General features: G+C 44.1%; 1 protein-coding gene across 4 annotated transcripts in view; it reads left to right on the top strand.

The window, feature by feature from the left end:
- PLCB4 (phospholipase C beta 4) overlaps positions 1 to 18,990 on the top strand; it is a 173,101-nt gene that overhangs the window by 131,796 nt on the left and 22,315 nt on the right. For all 4 annotated transcript variants that reach the window (XM_058020299.1, XM_058020300.1, XM_058020297.1 and 1 more), the window contains 9 exons: positions 1,987 to 2,128; positions 2,784 to 2,868; positions 3,095 to 3,219; positions 5,122 to 5,173; positions 7,413 to 7,515; positions 9,117 to 9,281; positions 11,920 to 12,124; positions 15,753 to 15,841; positions 16,232 to 16,382. In XM_058020299.1, coding sequence (XP_057876282.1) covers positions 1,987 to 2,128; positions 2,784 to 2,868; positions 3,095 to 3,219; positions 5,122 to 5,173; positions 7,413 to 7,515; positions 9,117 to 9,281; positions 11,920 to 12,124; positions 15,753 to 15,841; positions 16,232 to 16,382 — 1,117 coding nt within the window. The remainder of the gene's footprint in view (positions 1 to 1,986; positions 2,129 to 2,783; positions 2,869 to 3,094; positions 3,220 to 5,121; positions 5,174 to 7,412; positions 7,516 to 9,116; positions 9,282 to 11,919; positions 12,125 to 15,752; positions 15,842 to 16,231; positions 16,383 to 18,990) is intronic.

Genomic DNA, 18,990 nt, shown 5'->3' with positions numbered 1-18,990 from the left:
GGTGGGGAGGTGTAAATGACATGGAGATCAACTTTCCCACTTGTCTTCTCTATCCCCTACAAGGCTTCTGTGCATTCCTTTGTTTCTGCAGACTTTAGGAAACATTCCCTCCTTGCCTCTTTCTTAACTCACAGTTTTAAAGTTGTGAACAGTGCAGAGTATAGCCCTACTGTAAAAATTAGGGGTCTGCAAGGGAGTAAGATCACACCAGTGTCTGGTACCTTGTCTTTGAGGCAGTGTCAGTGATGCAGTCACAGGGCTGCACCTGCAGGGTGCCATTGCCTGGCACTGAGGCATCACAGCCCTGGGGCTCCCTTTTCCCTGGGGCTCCTTTGCCTGGAGGTGTGGATGGATCAAGACAGTAAAATGAGATTCGCTGTTCTGAGCAGTCCAAGCAGGCACTTTAAGAGCCCTGGGTTTTAGGAGGTGGGTGCTCAGTTCTGCCTGAGTTCATGGCCTTTCACAAGTTAAGACACTGACAAGAACTGGTTTCAGTGGGTAAATCTGGCCTGAATTTGACCTAAGCTCTATAACCAGCTATTGACCTAGTAACAAAGAAGAAAGCCTGTTTTCTACTAACACAGGGATGTGCAGTGGGCATATCTTGGGATCACATCTGTGAAACCTCAGTGTGCACATTTCTGAAAAGCAGTTGGGTTGAGCCCTGATGATCAGCATTAAAATGTGGTGTCAGTTTGATTTCATGGGCTGCTGGAAGTGTAATTCAGTCCGAAATGCACATACAACAATATGTACCTGGGCTCATTCTGCTAGCTCAGTCACTCTGTGCAGCCACAAAATTGTGTTCCCTTGACTATAATCATCTCACAGCAAGGCATAAGTGGTTCCAGTTCACATGGGTTTCATTCTTGGGATGTGCCTGCCCTGCCTGGCAGGCAGAGGTCCATCACTCTGGTAAGTGGGCTCACTTTTCCTTTGCTCTGCCCCCTCAGGGAGTGAAAGAGCTGCAGCAGTGCAGGGTCTGTGAGCTGCATTTCCTCCAAGCCCAGAAAGGGCCTGGGACAGTTTCCTCTTCCTGTATTTCCTGAGTCAGGGATGGGGAGAGCTTCTGCCAAACCCTGAGCTGCAGGCTGGGTGTCTGAATACACTGTACTTCCCAGCTGAAGGTCACTGCCAGCCTACAGGCACATTTTTTTGTAGGAGAACAACCAAAGATGCATGTGTGGGAAAAACATGATGAATTTGCAGAGATTGTTTAGCTTGACAGAAATTTTTTTCTTTTTTAATTTCAGTGAAAAGAATGTGTTTCAAATTGGTTTAAGGAAAGGCAAATACTGGACAGAGAGAGCCAGTTAAGAAATGTCTCCTGATGTGGGTTTCTAGCAGATGAGATACTTGTAGGAAACTCTAAGTTCAGTTACAAATAAAGTGCATATTTATATAGGTGATGGATTCAGGATTTTATCAGTTGAAGTGGGTAAGAATAGGAACTTGGTACCGTGTCTCTTGTCTTGTGACACCTGTTTGTCCAGTGAAGGCCATGGTTCCTATATTTTTGTTTGCTTCTGTTAGGAAAGATTCATAGTGGAACCCATTTGTGTTTTCATGGTGAGGAAGTTCTACTGAGTGCCAAGTACACACAGTTTCTATCAGAAAATGCATATTAGATCACAGGTTTTGGAATTTATTTGACAAAGATGGATCATTACCTCCCAGCATTGTTCAGGCTGTTGGAATACTTATCTTATATCTCAATGTTACCCTACTAACTTCATGTAATATTTACCCACTGCTTAGAAGCTTTTCTATCATCAGCCCTCTTGCATGCATCCTATAACATTGACAGTCTTATATCAGCAAGGAAATAAATTTTAATTTGTGACACTAAAGTTCCACTTTTCCTGTATTAATTTGCACTGTCTTTAACCTTCTGCAGATTTGGCTATGATTTTGTCCCACCTTTGAAAAACCCAGCAGCAGTGTTTGCAGACAGAATTGTGATTGTTCTTTTTAATGTGTTTCCAGGGTTTAGTAACTGTGGAAGATGAACAAGCGTGGATGGCATCTTACAAATATGTAGGTGCCACAACCAATATACATCCATATTTATCAACAATGGTCAACTATGCTCAGCCTGTAAAATTTCAAGGTTTCGATGTAGCAGAAGGTAACATAAAAGGTTGAATGAAATACAAGTATTTGCTTAACCTAGGTAGTTTTATAATCTCTACATTTCCTGAATTTAGAAATAAGGGCATAAGACTTTAGTAGTTCAATGACCATCATCAGTATGTTTGTAGACCTGTTTCCTTGGATGTGAAGTTAGCATGTAATTCCATTAGTCATCCACACGGAGTCACTCAGTTACTGGGAGAATAGAAGCTGTCGAGGTTGGTTCTATTCCGTGGGCCTTCCCAACTGAAATGCTTTTTTTAGTTCATCTCTCTCTGCAGTTAGGTGAGCACAGCTGTCACTGTGGGCAGCAGTGAGCTGATACTGCACACCAGACAATTTATCATGTTGGTTTGCCTTATCTACCACACAGTGCAGGCTCTGAATAACAATGTTGTCCTAAACAAAAAAGGAAAATGTTGTTGATTTCCCAAGGAGAGAAAAAGAGCAGCGAGTCAGAAATACTATGAAATTTCTCATCACTGTAATTTGATTCTATGAAATTTCTGATCACTATAATTTGATTCTATGAGTAATAGATAATGGGGAAAGAGACCAAAACCTGCTGTGTCCTGCTGTTATAGTGCATGATTTTGAATGTGATTCATCATTACAGAGGTGTTTTAAAATGTCTTGTCTTTTCTTTCTAGAACGTAATATTCACCATAACATGTCCTCCTTCAACGAGTCTGTTGGGCTGGGCTATTTGAAGACTCATGCCATTGAGTTTGTGAAGTATCCTTTGACCTCCTCATCCCACTTTCCTGCCAGTGCTAAAACAAAGCAGTGCACCTTTCTACATTTAGTGCCACATGTCTACAGAGGGAAAGGGGAAGTGCCTCACTAAGTAGAAATAGTGAGAGTAACAAGAGGAGCGTTTTGGTGTTGCAATGCTGGAGGTTGCAGGCCATGCCTCTGCACCTGTGTGGTGTTTGTTTGATTTCCTTGATGGATTCCCCAGCTACAACAAGCGGCAGATGAGTCGGATTTACCCCAAGGGGGGCCGTGTGGACTCCAGTAATTACATGCCGCAGATTTTCTGGAACGCTGGCTGCCAGATGGTCTCACTGAACTATCAGACCCCAGGTAGGCAGGGTGACCCTCTCTCCTAAAGAATGGCCTGGGCAGTGGCTGTCAGCCAGATGCCGTGGATTTGCTGCTGGCATTTCTGCAGGAAGCAGACATATGGCTGAATAATGCAGCGGGGTGGGAGCACGGGAGCGTGAGACAAGAGCAATAAAAACAGCCATGCACAGAAGGAAAATTCAGTCCTTTTATGGAAAAATAATGGAGTGCTGCATCTTCCCACTGAAATTGCTTTTATTAATAAAAAGTGTTAATTACAGGGAAATCAGTGTTTTCACAAAACACAGCTCTGGCACAGCTGGGTGCATGTCTGCAAAGCAAGGATGGAGTGCACTGATTAAGATGGTAAAAAGTAATGACTGTGTGACAAATGCATTTCTAGACCAGTTGTTGGGAAGTGTCAGCAGTCATGTGCTCAGGTCTGAGATCCCAGCTGAGAGAATGATGCCAGGGAATGGAAATGCCTCTCCACGGGGTGATCTGAGAGGAGATGTATGTTCCTGTTCAGTGAAGGTGTGAGTACAGCAGGGCAGGCTGTCTGTTGTTTCCATTTGGTTTGTTAATTCATCTAGGAATGTCTTCAGTCAGATATATAACAGGCCCATTTCCCATTGCCTTTCTCTGGCTGTGGCAGTGCTTTTGTGCTCATTTGCCCCTCCCTGAACAGTGTCTTTGGTACAGCAGACACTCCTCTTGGTCATCCCCTGAGTTCTGTCCTGCAAAGCTGTGCCCCAGGCTCACCAGCTGAGGAGGCAGGAGAGGGGATACGCTGGAATCTGCTGCTTGTAGAGCACTCCAGTGGGCATGCCAGGGAGGCTGGAGCAGAAATACAAACCTCACTCTGCTCCCAGCACTGCCTCTGCCCACTGCATGTCATTCCCAACCCCTTTAAATTGCACATTAAGAGTAGTAGCTGTCTAAGTGGAAGTGAGCAGCTTTCCTGTGTTGCTCCCCTGTGATCCAGCTGTGCTGTCAAGATGATTGTGGAAATAAAAGTTACAGCTGCCCAGTAACTCCAGTAATAACTGGTATGGGCATAAGACAGTCTTGTATTTTGTATAACAGAGCAGGTTTTGCTCCCTTTGAAGGTACAGTCAGTTGGGCAGGAGAAATACTGCTTTGTTGCTAAAGCAGGAGGTTGTATTCTTGTGTAAGTAGAAAGCTGCAGGAAAACATTTCATTCTTTACAAAGTTCTGGAGAGGGTTGGATAGAGGGAGATTGTTACATGTTCATGATCTTCCCCTACCAGTGCTGTAACAGTGCACTCACTAAAACTCACATGCTTGCAAATGTTGGAACTAAGCAGTGCTGCTGTAATCTTTGTGCCTTGGTGCGGTATTTTATTCAGCTAAGTCCTCAGAAAAGCAGTGGGACGTGCACCTCACCTTCTTTGAGACATCAGGCTGCAGGCAGCTTCATCAGAGCTGGCTGTCATTGTGATGGAGTGCATTCCTCAAGGATGTCTCCTCTAGTATATCTGTTACTCTGAGGTTATTTGCACTGTTAAAGCTCCTGCTTCCCTCTGTTATTCACAGTGATCTGCAGAAATGTGGATGCCAATCTGCACTTTGGTAGATACCAAAGGTTAGATGATGGAAATCCCATCCCAGGCACTTGGCATGTCCACAGTTGTTACTTCCCTGCCTGCCAAATGTGTTTGAATTCAGGGAAATACTGTTTCCTGAGCCCAGCATGGACTTCAGCATGCTTGGTAAAGCTGTTACTCCTGTGAAAAAATATGAAGTTTTCCTGTTGCTTCCTATTATTTCTTAAATGTGGGGTTTTATATGCATTAAATTTTTATTTAAACTTATTATTCTGGAAAACCAGTCTTATTTTCTGATCTAGTTCATGATGTGCATTATTCAGCAGGAAAGTGAGTAGATTCTCTCTCTTGGCAGATCTAGCAATGCAGCTGAATCAAGGGAAGTTTGAGTACAATGGATCGTGCGGGTGAGTGATGTGATTTAAACTGTTGGCACTGTGCATCAGCGTCCTTTACTAAGGTTTTAATAAGATTTTGTCACTATTAATTATGTGTTACAAAAGGAGAATGGGATGCTAGGTGAGGAGAGTTCAGGGAGCATTCTCCCCCACAAGGAGGTATTCTAATGAAGATGCTTTTAATTATGCCCAGTTTTCAAATGAGATCCAAGAGGCATTGTGTTCATATTATGAAGATCATGAATGCTGTACACAGTTATTCAAATCCATCTCCACCTTCTGTTCTCAGCCTTTCTTTGAAGATGTGCCTCAGAGTGGAGATTCATTGCACAGTTCACAGAATTGCCAAATTTACTTGGACAAGTGGAATCTGAATGCATAGGGAACATATTTCTAATCTGTGCACTCTTAATTGGAGCACAGATTTCACAGAGAATCCTGAAGTGTTTCATTTAAGTTCTTGCTCATGATTTTTGTATGACAAAGGATATTCAGGGGATGCTGATAGATTTTTCTCAAATATTGATAGACCTTAATAGGATAGACTGGTCATTAGCAGCAGGAGAAAAGGAGGAGTTTAATGAATCACAGGAAATGACAGTCCAGAAACACATCAGAATCTGCACACTCTTCCTGGGAAGGAGCTGCTCTTTTACTGCTGCAGATCTTACTCAGAAAGAAAGTCTGGTGGATGGAGCTTGGTACAATTGTTCATTTGGGGAATGGCACAGAGTGCTTGGCCATGCCATGCCTTCATTGCAGCTGTGAGCACTCCAGGAGAGGCTCTTGGCTTTCACAAAGTGCACTCTCTGTAATTTCAATCAAAACAACAAGAACAGAAGAAAACGAAAGCTTTCTTATGGCAGAGTTTGGTTCCTTTCTTCTGGGACCCACCAGCTTAGTAAAACAGTACCTGCTTACTTTTGCCAAATTCTCTGAAGGACAGGCAGAATTACCAACTAAATTCCTGGGTTCTTCCATCAGTGCTTTGATAATAATGTAGTGGTAATGCACGGTAATGTTTTGATATGCATTGTAAATGTGGTGGTGTTTCAGTCACAAGGGAAATGAAAAACTGAGCATTTCCTTCTGCCTGTACTCCTCTTTTCTGATTTGCACCTTTCATGCTGATCAAACAAGGTCATTTCAGCATTTCTTATTGCAGCAGGCTGAAAACAGAGGCTAAGGAGAGTTAGTTCCCTTCTGCCCCAACCTGCCTTAAATTAACCAAATATTAAGAAATCACTTTTCTAATGGAAGAAAAATATTTTTAATGGAAGAAAAAAGAGTAATATTGCTTCCAAACAGAAGCAGTGTTATTAAGAAATGGATGAAAGCACTGATATTCTTTCCACTGGATTTTTTCTAGCATTTTTTAATCCCTGAATTCTGTCTAGGCCTTTATCATATTGTGTACCAGTGATTCACTAGAGGCTAAGGGTGGGTAAAAATTCATCTTCAAGCAGCTTTGTCTGGCAGGGTTGCAGAATTAGCAAGATTTTTCCAGTTGCACATTTTCTTCCATGAGTTGAAGAGAATGTCTGTAATGTGCAGCCTTTCTGCAGTGATCAACTGCTGTTTCATTTTGGTGGCAGATCCTTGGGTTTTGGTGCACCAGAGCACAAATTGGCTTCATTGATATGATGATGCAGTGTGAGGTCCTCAGGGAGGCATTGTGAGTGTTGTTGTGGTGGTACCTTTCATGCTGCTATAATTAACAATCTGTCAGCACTGACATTATCAGTTGTTTCCCCCAAGGTTTCATAACCACAATGAAAAAATCAGCTTCAAGCTGAAATTTAGTGTACAAGTCTTGAACCATAAGGAGCTGCTTCATCTGGAAAAATAACATTGAAAAATCCCTCTGTGCTTTTCCCAAGTGTTAAAGAATTAAAACAAATGAGAGCATCTGTCTTTTATTACATGGTGACTCCCTGTATTTTTTAACTGTATTGTTCAGTTGTTTCGAAATGTCCTTGATTATATTACATTTATTTTTATCTTAAAGTCACAGATTGATTTAATCTCTCTGTAGCTGGTTAATCTAAGTTAAAACTAGTGTTTACCTATGTTCCAGACAACTGTAATACTTTCTTTTACTTCCTCACACTTGCAGCTGGAATGAGTCTGTATTTTACACTGCTTAGGAGAGCTCATTGTTTAAGGGCAGAACATCCATTTCATAGGTATTTAATACCAATTTAATTTCCAAACAAGGATAATTTTCTCTTTTTCCCCTTGCCATAAGGTACCTACTAAAGCCAGATTTCATGCGGCGACCAGACCGGACGTTCGACCCGTTCTCTGAAACTCCTGTGGATGGTGTTATTGCTGCAACGTGCTCTGTGCAGGTAAGGCAGCACAGACAGCTGCCAGCACACCCAAAAGCACACTTAGAATCACCAGAAATTGCATATATGCACTCAATGTGCTTGGACTGGGCAGATTTCAGCACATTGGTTATTTTTCTTTTCTTTATTAATATTGCTGCCTAAGATGCCTTTGTTTCCTTGATCTGAGTGGAGTATGATAGAATTGGAAATGATGTGTTATTGCTCATGGTGGTGTTCTGACACAATGGTCTTTTTGAAATCCATGAGCCCACACAAACACGTGAAGGAATGAAGTTCCTTCCCATGCACAATGTGAAATTGCACAGCATCACTTGTCCCCACAGAGCAGGGAGGAGTCTGGGCACACAGGGACAGGATATCTTCAAAATGAATGTAGAAAATGGTTGGTGTGAGGCTGGCCCTTACTCTGGAGCTATCTGTGAGTAACCAAGTCCATAAAGCTCCTGCTGCAGTTCTACAGCACGGTCAGTGCCCAGTTCTGGGAGGGGGCTGACAATTGTAAAACCTGCTTGGTGAGCAAAAGGCTTCAGCTTTCAGTTAGCATTTTCCATGGGCTGCATTTCAGTTTCACACCCTCGCTGGCCAAGCATTCCTCATGCATTCCAGATGTTGAACTAAGCTCCATTTGCACCTCTAGTAGAATAAGCATGTTTAATTAATGTTGTGTTCCTTAAATGGTAATCAAAGCACAGCCCCTCCAAGAAGGAAGTGGGATCAGATGGTTCCTAGGTCATGCATTTTGACAGTTACCTTTCTTCTGTGACTAAAACTAGTGTAAAATTCCATGCAAATTTTGTAATTAAGGAGTTGAATGGAGCAAAAGCCAGCAATGATACCCTCAACCACAAAACTTTTCATATCTGTTATCCAGAGTGTTCCCCAGAAGGATGTTAGGTCATGCGAAGAACAGGATCTGGAATTAGCTTAGTTCTGTGAAATCATGTTTCAGTCTTTTTCTTCCCCCCTTGATTGTAGTAATGAAAACATTAGCTGTATTTTTAAATAACAGATCATCTTGGTGAAATAAAAATTTTCTCTGGAGTAATCACTTGCTGTGGCTAGATTAATCTTGACTTGGAGTGAAATGGCAACAAAACTTCATATCTCTAACAATACTGAGGAATCCTGTGGGGTTTTGGTTTGTCACTTTTGAAGCATCCTGCACTTTCCAAACACATAATATGGAGTCAGACTGACCCGAGATTAGCTTCAAACCTTCACCTGAGTGAAAACAGAGCAAGAGTTTCCTTTTACCTCTTGTGCTCAAGATGTATCATATCAAAAAGTGCTTCTGAGCAGAGTGTTAGAAGTTGTGGAATAGCAGTGCCAGCTCTGGTTGTTCCATTCAGTGTTTTCCTGCAGTGGATGCATCTGTGAGGCACTGCTGGCAGTACCATTTCAGGTGAAGTTGTATTTCCATGTCTGAACACAGGAGCTTTTCCAAGGAGGTGCAGTTTGAAATGCACACTTTATACACGAGGAACTAAACACATGTGTCAGCTGTAAACCATCTCTCAGAGCAATGTCAGTGAGAAATGACCTCCGTTTCCCACATGCCTGCCCTGCAGTGCCTTTCTCTCTGCGCTGCTGTGTTGCAGGTGATCTCTGGGCAGTTCCTGTCAGACAAGAAGATTGGCACCTATGTGGAGGTGGACATGTACGGGCTGCCCACGGACACCATCCGCAAGGAGTTCCGCACGCGCATGGTGATGAACAACGGCCTGAACCCTGTGTACAACGAGGAGTCCTTTGTCTTCAGGAAGGTAGGGTGGCATCTGTACAGGGCCCTGCTGTGCCCTGCCCACTGAGCCAGCCCTCCCTGCTCACCCAGACGAGTACTGCTCCACGGCCAGGCTTCTAGGGCCCCGGGTGCTGCTGTGAACGTGGAAAGCTGAGGGCAGCTTTCAGGAGCCTGCTTGGTTTTGCCTTGTTTTGGTTCTGCTTTCTTTTTGGTTCTGCTTTGGTTTTATTTTTCTAACGGATAACCTCTGTAGCTATCACATGATTTTTTTGTTGTTTTTGTTTCCATTTGGCTTTTTCCTCCCCTTTGCTTCCTCCTCCCACTTGGAGGTAGGCACCTCCTCTGTGACCATGCCTGTGTTCAAGGTATGCAGTCTGCTCAGAGTGAGCCCCGCTGGCGGACACCATCATTCCCTGGAGATTCCTTCTTCCCTGCCCTGGCAGTGGCTGCTATCTTGCACTGTTCCTTCAGCCCAGAGGGCAGGTGAGATGCTGCATCCAAAGCTAAGGTCAATGTCATTACATGGAAAAGTTGGAAGGGTGCTGTGTTCCTCAGGCGTGTTGCCAGCTCCCTCCTTCAGTGGTCCATGTGCATCATGTACCTTCTTTATTTTTTTATTTTTTTCCAATACTGAAAGAAAAAACAACCCTTTTTTTCTTGGCATGGGGGATTTAAAGAGAGAGACCATTTGTCCATGTTCAGTTTTTATCTCTCAGTCCTTATATATATATGATACATATATATATATATATATATTTATTTATTTTCTTTTTCTTCTGTTGCCTGGAGTTTCACCCAGACTACATATGTTATAGTGCTGTCTTGGATAACATCTGTTTTGCTTATACCTGTTTTGTTGTCATGCAGAATTGTTGCTCTTTTATTCCAAAGTTCAGACTTGTAGTCCAAATGTCAGACTTTTTGCTGAGTGGTGATAGCTCTTCACACTTGGATATATTACACACTTAATCTGCTTTCCTAACAGCATAGCCAGTTTTTGAGAGAAATTGAGTTGATGCAAGAGTTTTTTCTGAGCTCATATTGTGGAAGGAATGTGACTCCAGGTGCTTTTCTCTGTGTGAGGAGCACAGGGAAGATGCTGATGTACAGGCAATGTGCTGCCCATGGCTTGCTGGTCGTGTGACCAGCAGCTGCTGCTGTCTGATTTCTTACATCAAAAGGGCCAGAAATTCCAGTGCAGCCCGTGTGCTGGGACATGGGCACAGAGACTGAGGCCAGTATTTCTCATTACTGCTCTCCAGTGAGCAATCCCATGGTCACAGGCTCTCTTGAACTTGTAGGTCAGCCAAGAGATTATTTTTCTCCACCTCAGGCCCTTATCATAGCTAGCAGTGTAATCAGCACCCACTGGAGATCCAGCAGGTGAGTGGCAGGAGCAGGAAGGATTCCTCCAGCTGGAGATGCTGATGGCACGGGGTGCACTGTGCTAAAACATCATGAGAGGGTGCAAGTCCTAGCAGGATACCACAGAACAAATTAATGCAGAGGGAACAATAAACTCAGTCCCCATCGTGGCAAATCTGTGCCAAAGAGCATCATGTAATGAAAGATGTGCTGATCTGTGCCCTGTAGAGGAGAGATCTCACCTGCCCTGCTCGGGTTGCAGGGTTATGCTCAGGCTGATGCTTAACCTCACACAGTTGTTCTCAGGTACTGTGTTTGATTGTTCTCCTGTCACGTTTTCTCATATTTATTTTAGTTAAGATAAGGTTTCAGTCTCTCTGACCTGGGTTCTGTGTTGTCCCTCTGTTGTGTGAGGGGAGGAGGGAGCAGTGCTGGTGGCCTGTGCTGGGAGGGCTGAGCTGTAGTTGAGCAGAGCAGGATATCCATGAGCTGCTGCCATGGTTCAGAGACCAAGAGCAGCCTTTATTTTTGCCCCCAAGGCTGAGAAGGTGTAAGGGAGCAGGCAGGCACAGCTCCCTGAGCTCTTCCCCTGTGTCCCACAGTGCTGGGGAGCAGCCCCAGGCAGGGAAGGGGGGAAATCTGTCCCAGTGTGTGGTTGGGGTGGGCTGGGCTGGCAGAGGAGCTGCACTCTGCTGTCTGCCTGCTCCTCAGTGCTGCATGCCCAGAGGCAGCTCCTGTGCTGCAGGGAGGGCAGGGGGTCTCTCATCTCTGTTCCCTGTCCCTGTTCCCTGTCCCTGTCCCGTCAGCCCAGCTGGGCAGGGGCAGGAGGCTGAGCATCCCTGCTCCCGTGCATGCCTTGAGCCATGTGCTGAGTGCAGCGCAGCCTGCAGCAGCTCACACATCCCCAGCAGCCTGTACTTGCACTCTCCTTGCCCTTTTGAATGCATCCCAAATCCCATCTCTCTGTCATAATTCCTCCTGATCCAGCACTGCCTGCCCTTTGGTAGCTGCTGGATCTGTCATTTCCTATGCAATATTTACCTGCCTTCTTATCAGTCTCCAGTAATGAGAAACAAACACGCAGAGTATTTAGCTGTGTAACTGTGAGCTGCAGGATTTACATAGCCTGAAATGTCCCCGTTATTTAGGGTGAAAAAAGCTTTTCTAGGAAGATTTCATTTGGATGCCTGGGCTCTTGCAATGCTGGCAGTTTCTGGCACCGAGTTCAGGCACGGGAGGCGGGGAGGAGCTGCTCTGTCAGTGCCATGACATGTCTGTGCTCTGTGGCTTTCCAGGTTATCCTGCCTGACCTTGCTGTGCTGAGGATAGCTGTGTATGATGACAACAACAAGCTGATTGGGCAGAGGATCCTGCCTCTGGACGGGCTGCAGGCAGGTTACAGACACATTTCCCTGCGCAATGAGGGCAACAAGCCCCTCTCCCTTCCCACCGTGTTCTGCAACATTGTGCTCAAAACCTACGTGCCTGATGGGTTTGGAGGTGAGAGCAGCCTTGGGCTCGCTGTGCTGTGGCTCTGGGGTGTTGCTGTGCAAGCCCTGCAGTGCTCCCTGTGCCAGCCAGAGCACATGTGCAGTGCTGCAGGATGGGGAGGTTCAGGATCCCTAACTTTCTGTAACTCCTTGGGATCTCTGCATGTTGAGGGGACAAATCTGCTTTCTGACCAAGTGCCTGTGTCTGTTGATGATAAAAGCATTGGTGTACTAAAATAAGAAAATAATGTGGAAAAAAAGCTACTACTACTAAGCTCAATTTGATTTTTCTCTGTTGACAATTTAGAGTCTTTTATTTTATTGCATATTGTCTGACATAAATATCTGTACATACATCTGGTTAGGATGTACTTTATCTATATTGATTGGTCTATAAGTGTTAAAAAATACATGCAGAAACATAGTTTCTTTCAAACAAAGCCAATTCTGTATTCTTGGGAAAATTGGTGTATTTTTGTAAAAGGCCAGTGAAATAATTCAGCATCCAGAACCTCTCTGCATTTTTCTATCCTGATTTTACATGTCTTTAGTGTGGTTTAATTGTTTTTGGGCTCTCAGAAAGTTAATTTCACATGAGCATTTCCATGATGAGGCTGGCAGAGCTGTGGTCACTTACACTGAGCAGTGGCCAATTGCCTCGCGTGTGTGGGAGCACAGAGCTGAGAGTAATCATTGCACCACTAAAACCTGTGTAATGCCTGAGTTCCCCCTGGCAGAAAGGGCTTCTGCACCCCAGATGAAATTTGCTTGTGCACTGGACAATGCATGAACCATTTCAAACTGTAAAGTAGGAATTGCACAGAATGCTGGAGCTCTGACTCTGCAGCAATTACCTCAGTGGTTACTGATGAAACATATTGATCAAACCAGTGTTTTTCTCTTCACAAAACCTGTTTCAAACCTGCAGCCATGTAAAGAATGGCTGCACTTGTCTGAGTGATTTCCACTGTAGAAACTGGAGGAAGGGAAGGTTGACCTAACCTGTCTTCAAGTCTGTGTTTGCTGGTGCTTATCCAGGCTTTAAAAAATTAACAGGCTGAGACTTGAGTAACAACATTTCATGGAAAAAAGGTGTTACAGGAGCATCTGTGTTGTTCACATGTGGAATCCTGGTTTCTGCAAGTCAGCTGGAGGTGTGCCAGGGGCCCTGGAGCACCACCATGCCATTGTGCAGCACGTTTCATCCCCAGTAATTAACTGCAGGGACTTTGTCTCCAGAGAAATGTGAGCTTCTGCCCAAACTTGAGATTCTCAAGGGTAATTGACCCATCAGTCTAAGAGACATGTTTAAGTGTGCCCTTTAATTCTTACCTGAACTGAGGCTTTTGGCAGCAGATGACTCAGTTGAAATATTTTCTCAGCTAAGGATGTGCTTCTGATTTGGGATTGATGTTCTATGGCACCAGACTTTTCCTAAGGACAGAATTTAAACTTAGCACTGAGTTCCGTGTGGCTTGAGCTTCTGAGGGTGCTGGAACCACTAGGAGAAAATATTTGTTTAATTATTTTTTTAAACTGCATTCTGCACTTGCAGAAGGGAAAGACTTGTTTTCCAAAGAGAATTTCAGCACCAGTTTAGAGTTTGCACATTGTGTGCTGCAGTGTCAGCAGTGCTGTGAGTGGTTTATTTGATAAGGTGGGAAAGCACTGCTACCCTCAGTAAGAGTGTTGGTGCAGTACAACGCTGCTGGAAGGGAGGGCTGGTGGCTGTGGTTTGCTGTCAGCATGGCAAAAGCAGCCTGTGCATGAGCAGGAGCTCAGTGAGCTCAGTTCTGGCTCTGCTCTCCCTCCCAGACAGGCTGCATGTGCCTCCTGTGTTTCCCTCCTTGGTACAGAGCAGCAGCATGCTGAACACCTGGCAGTCATGTCTGACACCCAGGTGCAATCAGTCATTAGTGTTCTGCTGCCATGGGGGTTTAATTACTTATCTTCAGCGAGCTGCTCATTGTTTTATGAGCCATCACTAGGATCTCTGGGGTTGTTTCAGCAAACCTGTAGGAAGGTAGAGAAGGTAGAGCTCAAGTGAGCTGCCTACTTTCTTTCTTCTTTCCTTTTTGTCTTTTTAAGCTGTATGAGTAAGATTTAAAATGTGCCCTGAATAATAACTAGAAAAGGTGATGCATTGTAGGCTTTCAAAGATGTGCTTTCCTTTTTTATTTTATACCTTTGCAATTTCTTGTGGTTTATTTGCATCAGCCCCTCTGTTCCCAATAAAACCACAATAATGGCACAAACTGATGCAAGTGGAGCAGCATTGTACACATTTCTATCCTGGAGCTGTGCAGTGAGTAAGCCTGGCTGTCAGGTTCATGGTGGGTGCCCTGTGCAGTGAGTCTCAGAGCTGTGGGTTTGATTGCAGCTCCCACCCCAGCTCACCTCCCTGGGATTGGGGACAGGAGCAGGGCACAGGGAGGCTCAGCTCCCCAGCAGGGCTGAGCCTGGGCATGTGCTGGGGTGGTTCCTGGCACAGCCCACTGTGGGCATCCTCACCTGGCAGCTCCTGCCTTCAGCTTCCAGTGAAACTGGGACGTTTCCAGCACGGTGCTGCCAGGGCGGCCCTGGGTCTGCACTGCCAAGGACAGGAGGACATCCCTAATGGCTTAAGGAGAGGAGACACACTCAGTGCTCAGCCACGAGCCGTTGCCATGGCTAAAAATAAATCCTACATGGCTTCTGTGTGTGAGAAATGAGTTTCAGGAGACATCAGTGGGTCACAGCAGTTACTGGAGATGACCTGTTCGTGTAGACAAACAGATCTCAAGGGTAGTGCTGAGTGTTAATACAGTTTCTGTGGGAGTGGGAGGCCTGTCAGCTGTGGCTTCAGAGGAGCATTCCACAGAACAGCTCAGGTTGGGAGGGAGATGATACAGCCCAGCCCCTACTTTGAACAATGAGTTTCTTCCCAAGCCTCTTGATGGGTTGGATATTTTCACTTTTTTTTGACCGTTGGAGTTAAGCACAGGAAGAGATTATTTGATATGCATGTAAAAAATTGCTGGGACTTTGTCATGCTGTGAAGCTGTGCTTGCACATTTGTCACTGCACTGGAAAACAAATTCAATGATCTGTGTGGTACCCAGGGCTGTGGTACCACTGGTGGTCCTGTGCAGGATTCAATGCTGGTCTTGCCCAGAAAAGCCATTTCACAGCCTGTCATGGAATATCACAAGGGCTGCTGAGAATAGATTTACCTGATGGCTTCAATCCACCTGAAACTGCTCTTTAGCTAGGAAATACAGAGGCATTTTCTGCAATTCCCTGCAGTCAGTCAGCACTCTCAGCCAAGGGACAAAGTTAGTGCTTTGTGGCCAGGAGATCCCATCCTGGTCCCAAAATCTACAGTCAGTAACTGGGAGGAGGTTAGAGCAGTCTGACAGAGTCACTGGGTTCCTCTAAATAAGGATCTGGACTAAAACCACACCTTGGTAGATTAAGAGCTGTTCCATGTTGCAGGTGCTGTGGGAATAAGCACTTCCAGCCCTGCCAAATTCACTGCAGAAAGCTGGGCTCCTGGTGCAAGCCATGTCTCATAATACCAGGGATAGAATAAAGCTTTTGTAAAATACTCATTTCCAGATGCCTCCAAAGCTCACAAAAAGTTGATTTTTTTTTTACAGATATTGTGGATGCTTTATCAGATCCAAAGAAATTTTTGTCAATCACAGAAAAAAGAGCAGACCAAATGAGAGCTATGGGCATTGAAACTGTAAGTAGAATCAATGACAAACACAACCCACTTCTGTCAATGCTGTGCTCTTTATTTAAAGTGAGCTGGTCCTTCTCCAGTCAATTCACCTGATCACTTCTCATTTTCAAATATAAGCTTCTTTGTGTGCCTTATGTCATTTATTGAAATACTGACTGGCTTTTCATGGAGCACATTAATACCTCCTTTAGGGGGGCAGATTTTAATAAGTGGGGACCAAGTTGTATTTTAGTAAGTAGCTATTTGGAATAGGTTACAAATGCTTTTCTGTAGTGTTGTTTGAAAATACGTTGCAATTTCATTATGTTTAAAGTAAGCCGCTCAGAAATGTTCCCAGCTTTTTGCACTGCAGGCAAAAGAACAATCCTCGTGTTCTGGTGTTTCTTTCAGAGTGACATAGCTGATGTACCAAATGACACTTCCAAGAACGACAGGAAGGGGAAGGCCAACAATCCCAAAGCCACTGTGACTCCTCAGAGTAGCTCTGAGCTCCGGCCCAGCACCACTGCAGGCCTGGGCTCTGGCACCGACGCCAAGAAAGGTACCCAGGTCCTGCTGTGCCCTGAGGGGGGCACAGAGCCCCACAGCAGCACTCATTTTTCAGCTCTCATTCTGGGCTTGCACTCATTCCTAGCATCCTGCCCTTGGGAGGTGTCTCTGGCTCACTGCAAATGCACTCAGTGTGTTGCTGAAATGCCTGTGTAAAGGCAAGGCAGCTTTATTTCACACAGTGCCCTCTTGGTGTAGCTGCACGCCTCTGGTAAGCAGCTAGAGGTTTATTTTATCTCTATATTGTACACATAACCTGCATGGCTCTGGGAACAGTTTACTAGTAAGGATTCCTGGAGCAGTGCCAACAGGAGTGACTATTATCTGGCATAGTCCACAGAAACTCTTCTGCTTCTTTTCTCCCCTCACAAATCCCTTGGCAGGGTTGCAGAGTTAAGTAATTAAAGGTATTTAGAATTCAGTGGAATCTGTAGAGATTTCCCAACAATTAGAAATGTTTTCACAGTGTGGTTTTATTCTGAATAGTGATTATGGAAATGGCATGTTTATTGGAAAAAAAAATTAGATGTGCTCATTTATAAGTGAGTTAGTATTTTTTCCTAACTCTTCACCATTCACTCTACAAAGTCATTTTATACACTCAAATGGGATTATTTGTTTCTCCCATATCATCACAGGTAATGAAGATTAAGCAAGAAAACAAATTAGTACAGCTGAATGAAAGACAGTAAATATTTCTGTGAGTGGGCCACAGGAATTAGGATGTGGCTCTGTCCCTCATCCAGCTTGGCCCAAGGGATTGCCAGGAGGGGGGAGGAGCACAGAGGGCTCTTGGGCTCAAATTCAAGCCCCCATGGCTGGTCACACTCTGGGGAAGGGATCTGCTGAGAGCCCAAGTGCCATTTCCCTGGAGTCACTGGCAGTGAATCAAAGCCTCAGTTGTCTCTGGCACCTGAACTCCTTCAGAAGTTGTTCCCTGGTGTGAGCCCTGGGTCCCTCCGTGCAGTGAGGTGTTTTCATTTCATGTACCATGACCATTTGCACAAGTGTTAGCTTTAGTGTGCATTAATCAAGCTTGAAATTTGCTGGGGTGACAGCAGATTCCTGCTGGCCACGGAGCCTGGACAGCTGAGGAAATGTTCTGTGTAGTGGTTCTATGCAGCAAATGCTTTAAAATAAAACCCTGAGGAAGCCTGCTTAGAACCCCAGCAGCCTGATGCAGGCCTGAGATCTCAGTGCCTAACACTTTCCTGACTGCAGTTTTCATCCCTATTCTTGCATGTTAAAATAGAGCTGCTCATTTCTATGTCCCATGTAATGATCCTTATTTTGTGTTTCTTATCTCTGTGATTTACTAGGATATGAATAACTCTAGCACTGTTAAAATACACAGCTCATACTGCTGTTAGAAATTACTTGAGCAGCAAAATGGGGAAGGCTTTCAATGCACAAGAATGTGGGGGTTTTTTGGTCCCAGATTTTCAGTAAGAGTCAAATCACTTGTGTTTTTGAAAACTTCAGCCTCTATCTGTGCCTGCATCTGCTCCTGTCCCATTTACTAGACTAATGTTGGTACCATATACTTGAGCAGTCTTACGCTCCTAAGAAAAGAAAATATTCATATTCCCTAAGGAGATTGCCTACCTCTCCCCCCCTCATTTTTTTTTCCTTTTACAGTGTCTGAGCATTTCCCAGTTAAATTCACCTTAAAGCCAGAAAGTCCTTCTCAAGGCAAGGGAAATCTTACAGTCCATAGACATTATTAAGAGCAGTTAACTAAATAAGTTTGCAGTGTATTTATACACAGGCCAACATTTCTGTGTGAAACCTCAGGAAAACCTGAAAATTACAACTCTCGTGGCATTATAGTGACATTTTTATTTACACTTACATGTAGGATGTGCTTAGTAGTTTTTAAAAAACCCTTAATATGTCACAAAGCATTTATTAAAGCATAAACATTAAATGAGATCAGGTTTTGTTTGCATTACAGTTAAAGTGACCAAAACATTTTCATTCATTTAATTTTCATTCTACATAGTACTGTTAGTCTTGTGGGACTGAAATTTCATCAGAATTTTCACTTCTTTTGGTTTTTGTTTCTCCTTCATTTTGTAATTCTCCTTTAGTCTTGGAGCACCCTTCTGCTCCTTTTCCCTTAGCCTGCTATTAAACAACATGCAGATTTTATTTCTGTTACCACAGAGGGTGCAAGTTGATTTTCCCTCCTGTGTTTTAACCCAAGGAGAAGCACACCTAGCCCCACCCCAGTTTTGTAGTCACGTATAACCCTACCCAAGAAACTCCCCACTGCAAGAAGTGGTGCCAGAACAATCTCCAGCTAGGGACCAAAATTCTGAAGGTGTTTTAATATTCATAAATGGTTTGCTGTGTTTGCAAAAATGACCTTTTTTCAATTCTTAGATTGCTGTGTTTTGACACTTCAGTCCAGAGCCATAAGAGATTAAAATACACTCATTGATTCAATTCTTTTTCCACAAGGCAATTGATTGAAGAGTGCATGGGAAAAGCAAATGACTGTATTTTAGCTAGATCTTGATCAATAATTTTATCATTAACCTGTGATTATTTTTTTCATGTGGTGAAAAACATTAATTAATTAATTGTTAAGTTAAATG

Source organism: Melospiza georgiana, chromosome 3 (assembly GCF_028018845.1).
Source record: "Melospiza georgiana isolate bMelGeo1 chromosome 3, bMelGeo1.pri, whole genome shotgun sequence".
Lineage (NCBI taxonomy): Eukaryota > Metazoa > Chordata > Aves > Passeriformes > Passerellidae > Melospiza > Melospiza georgiana.
This window is presented reverse-complemented; position numbering and strand designations above follow the sequence as displayed.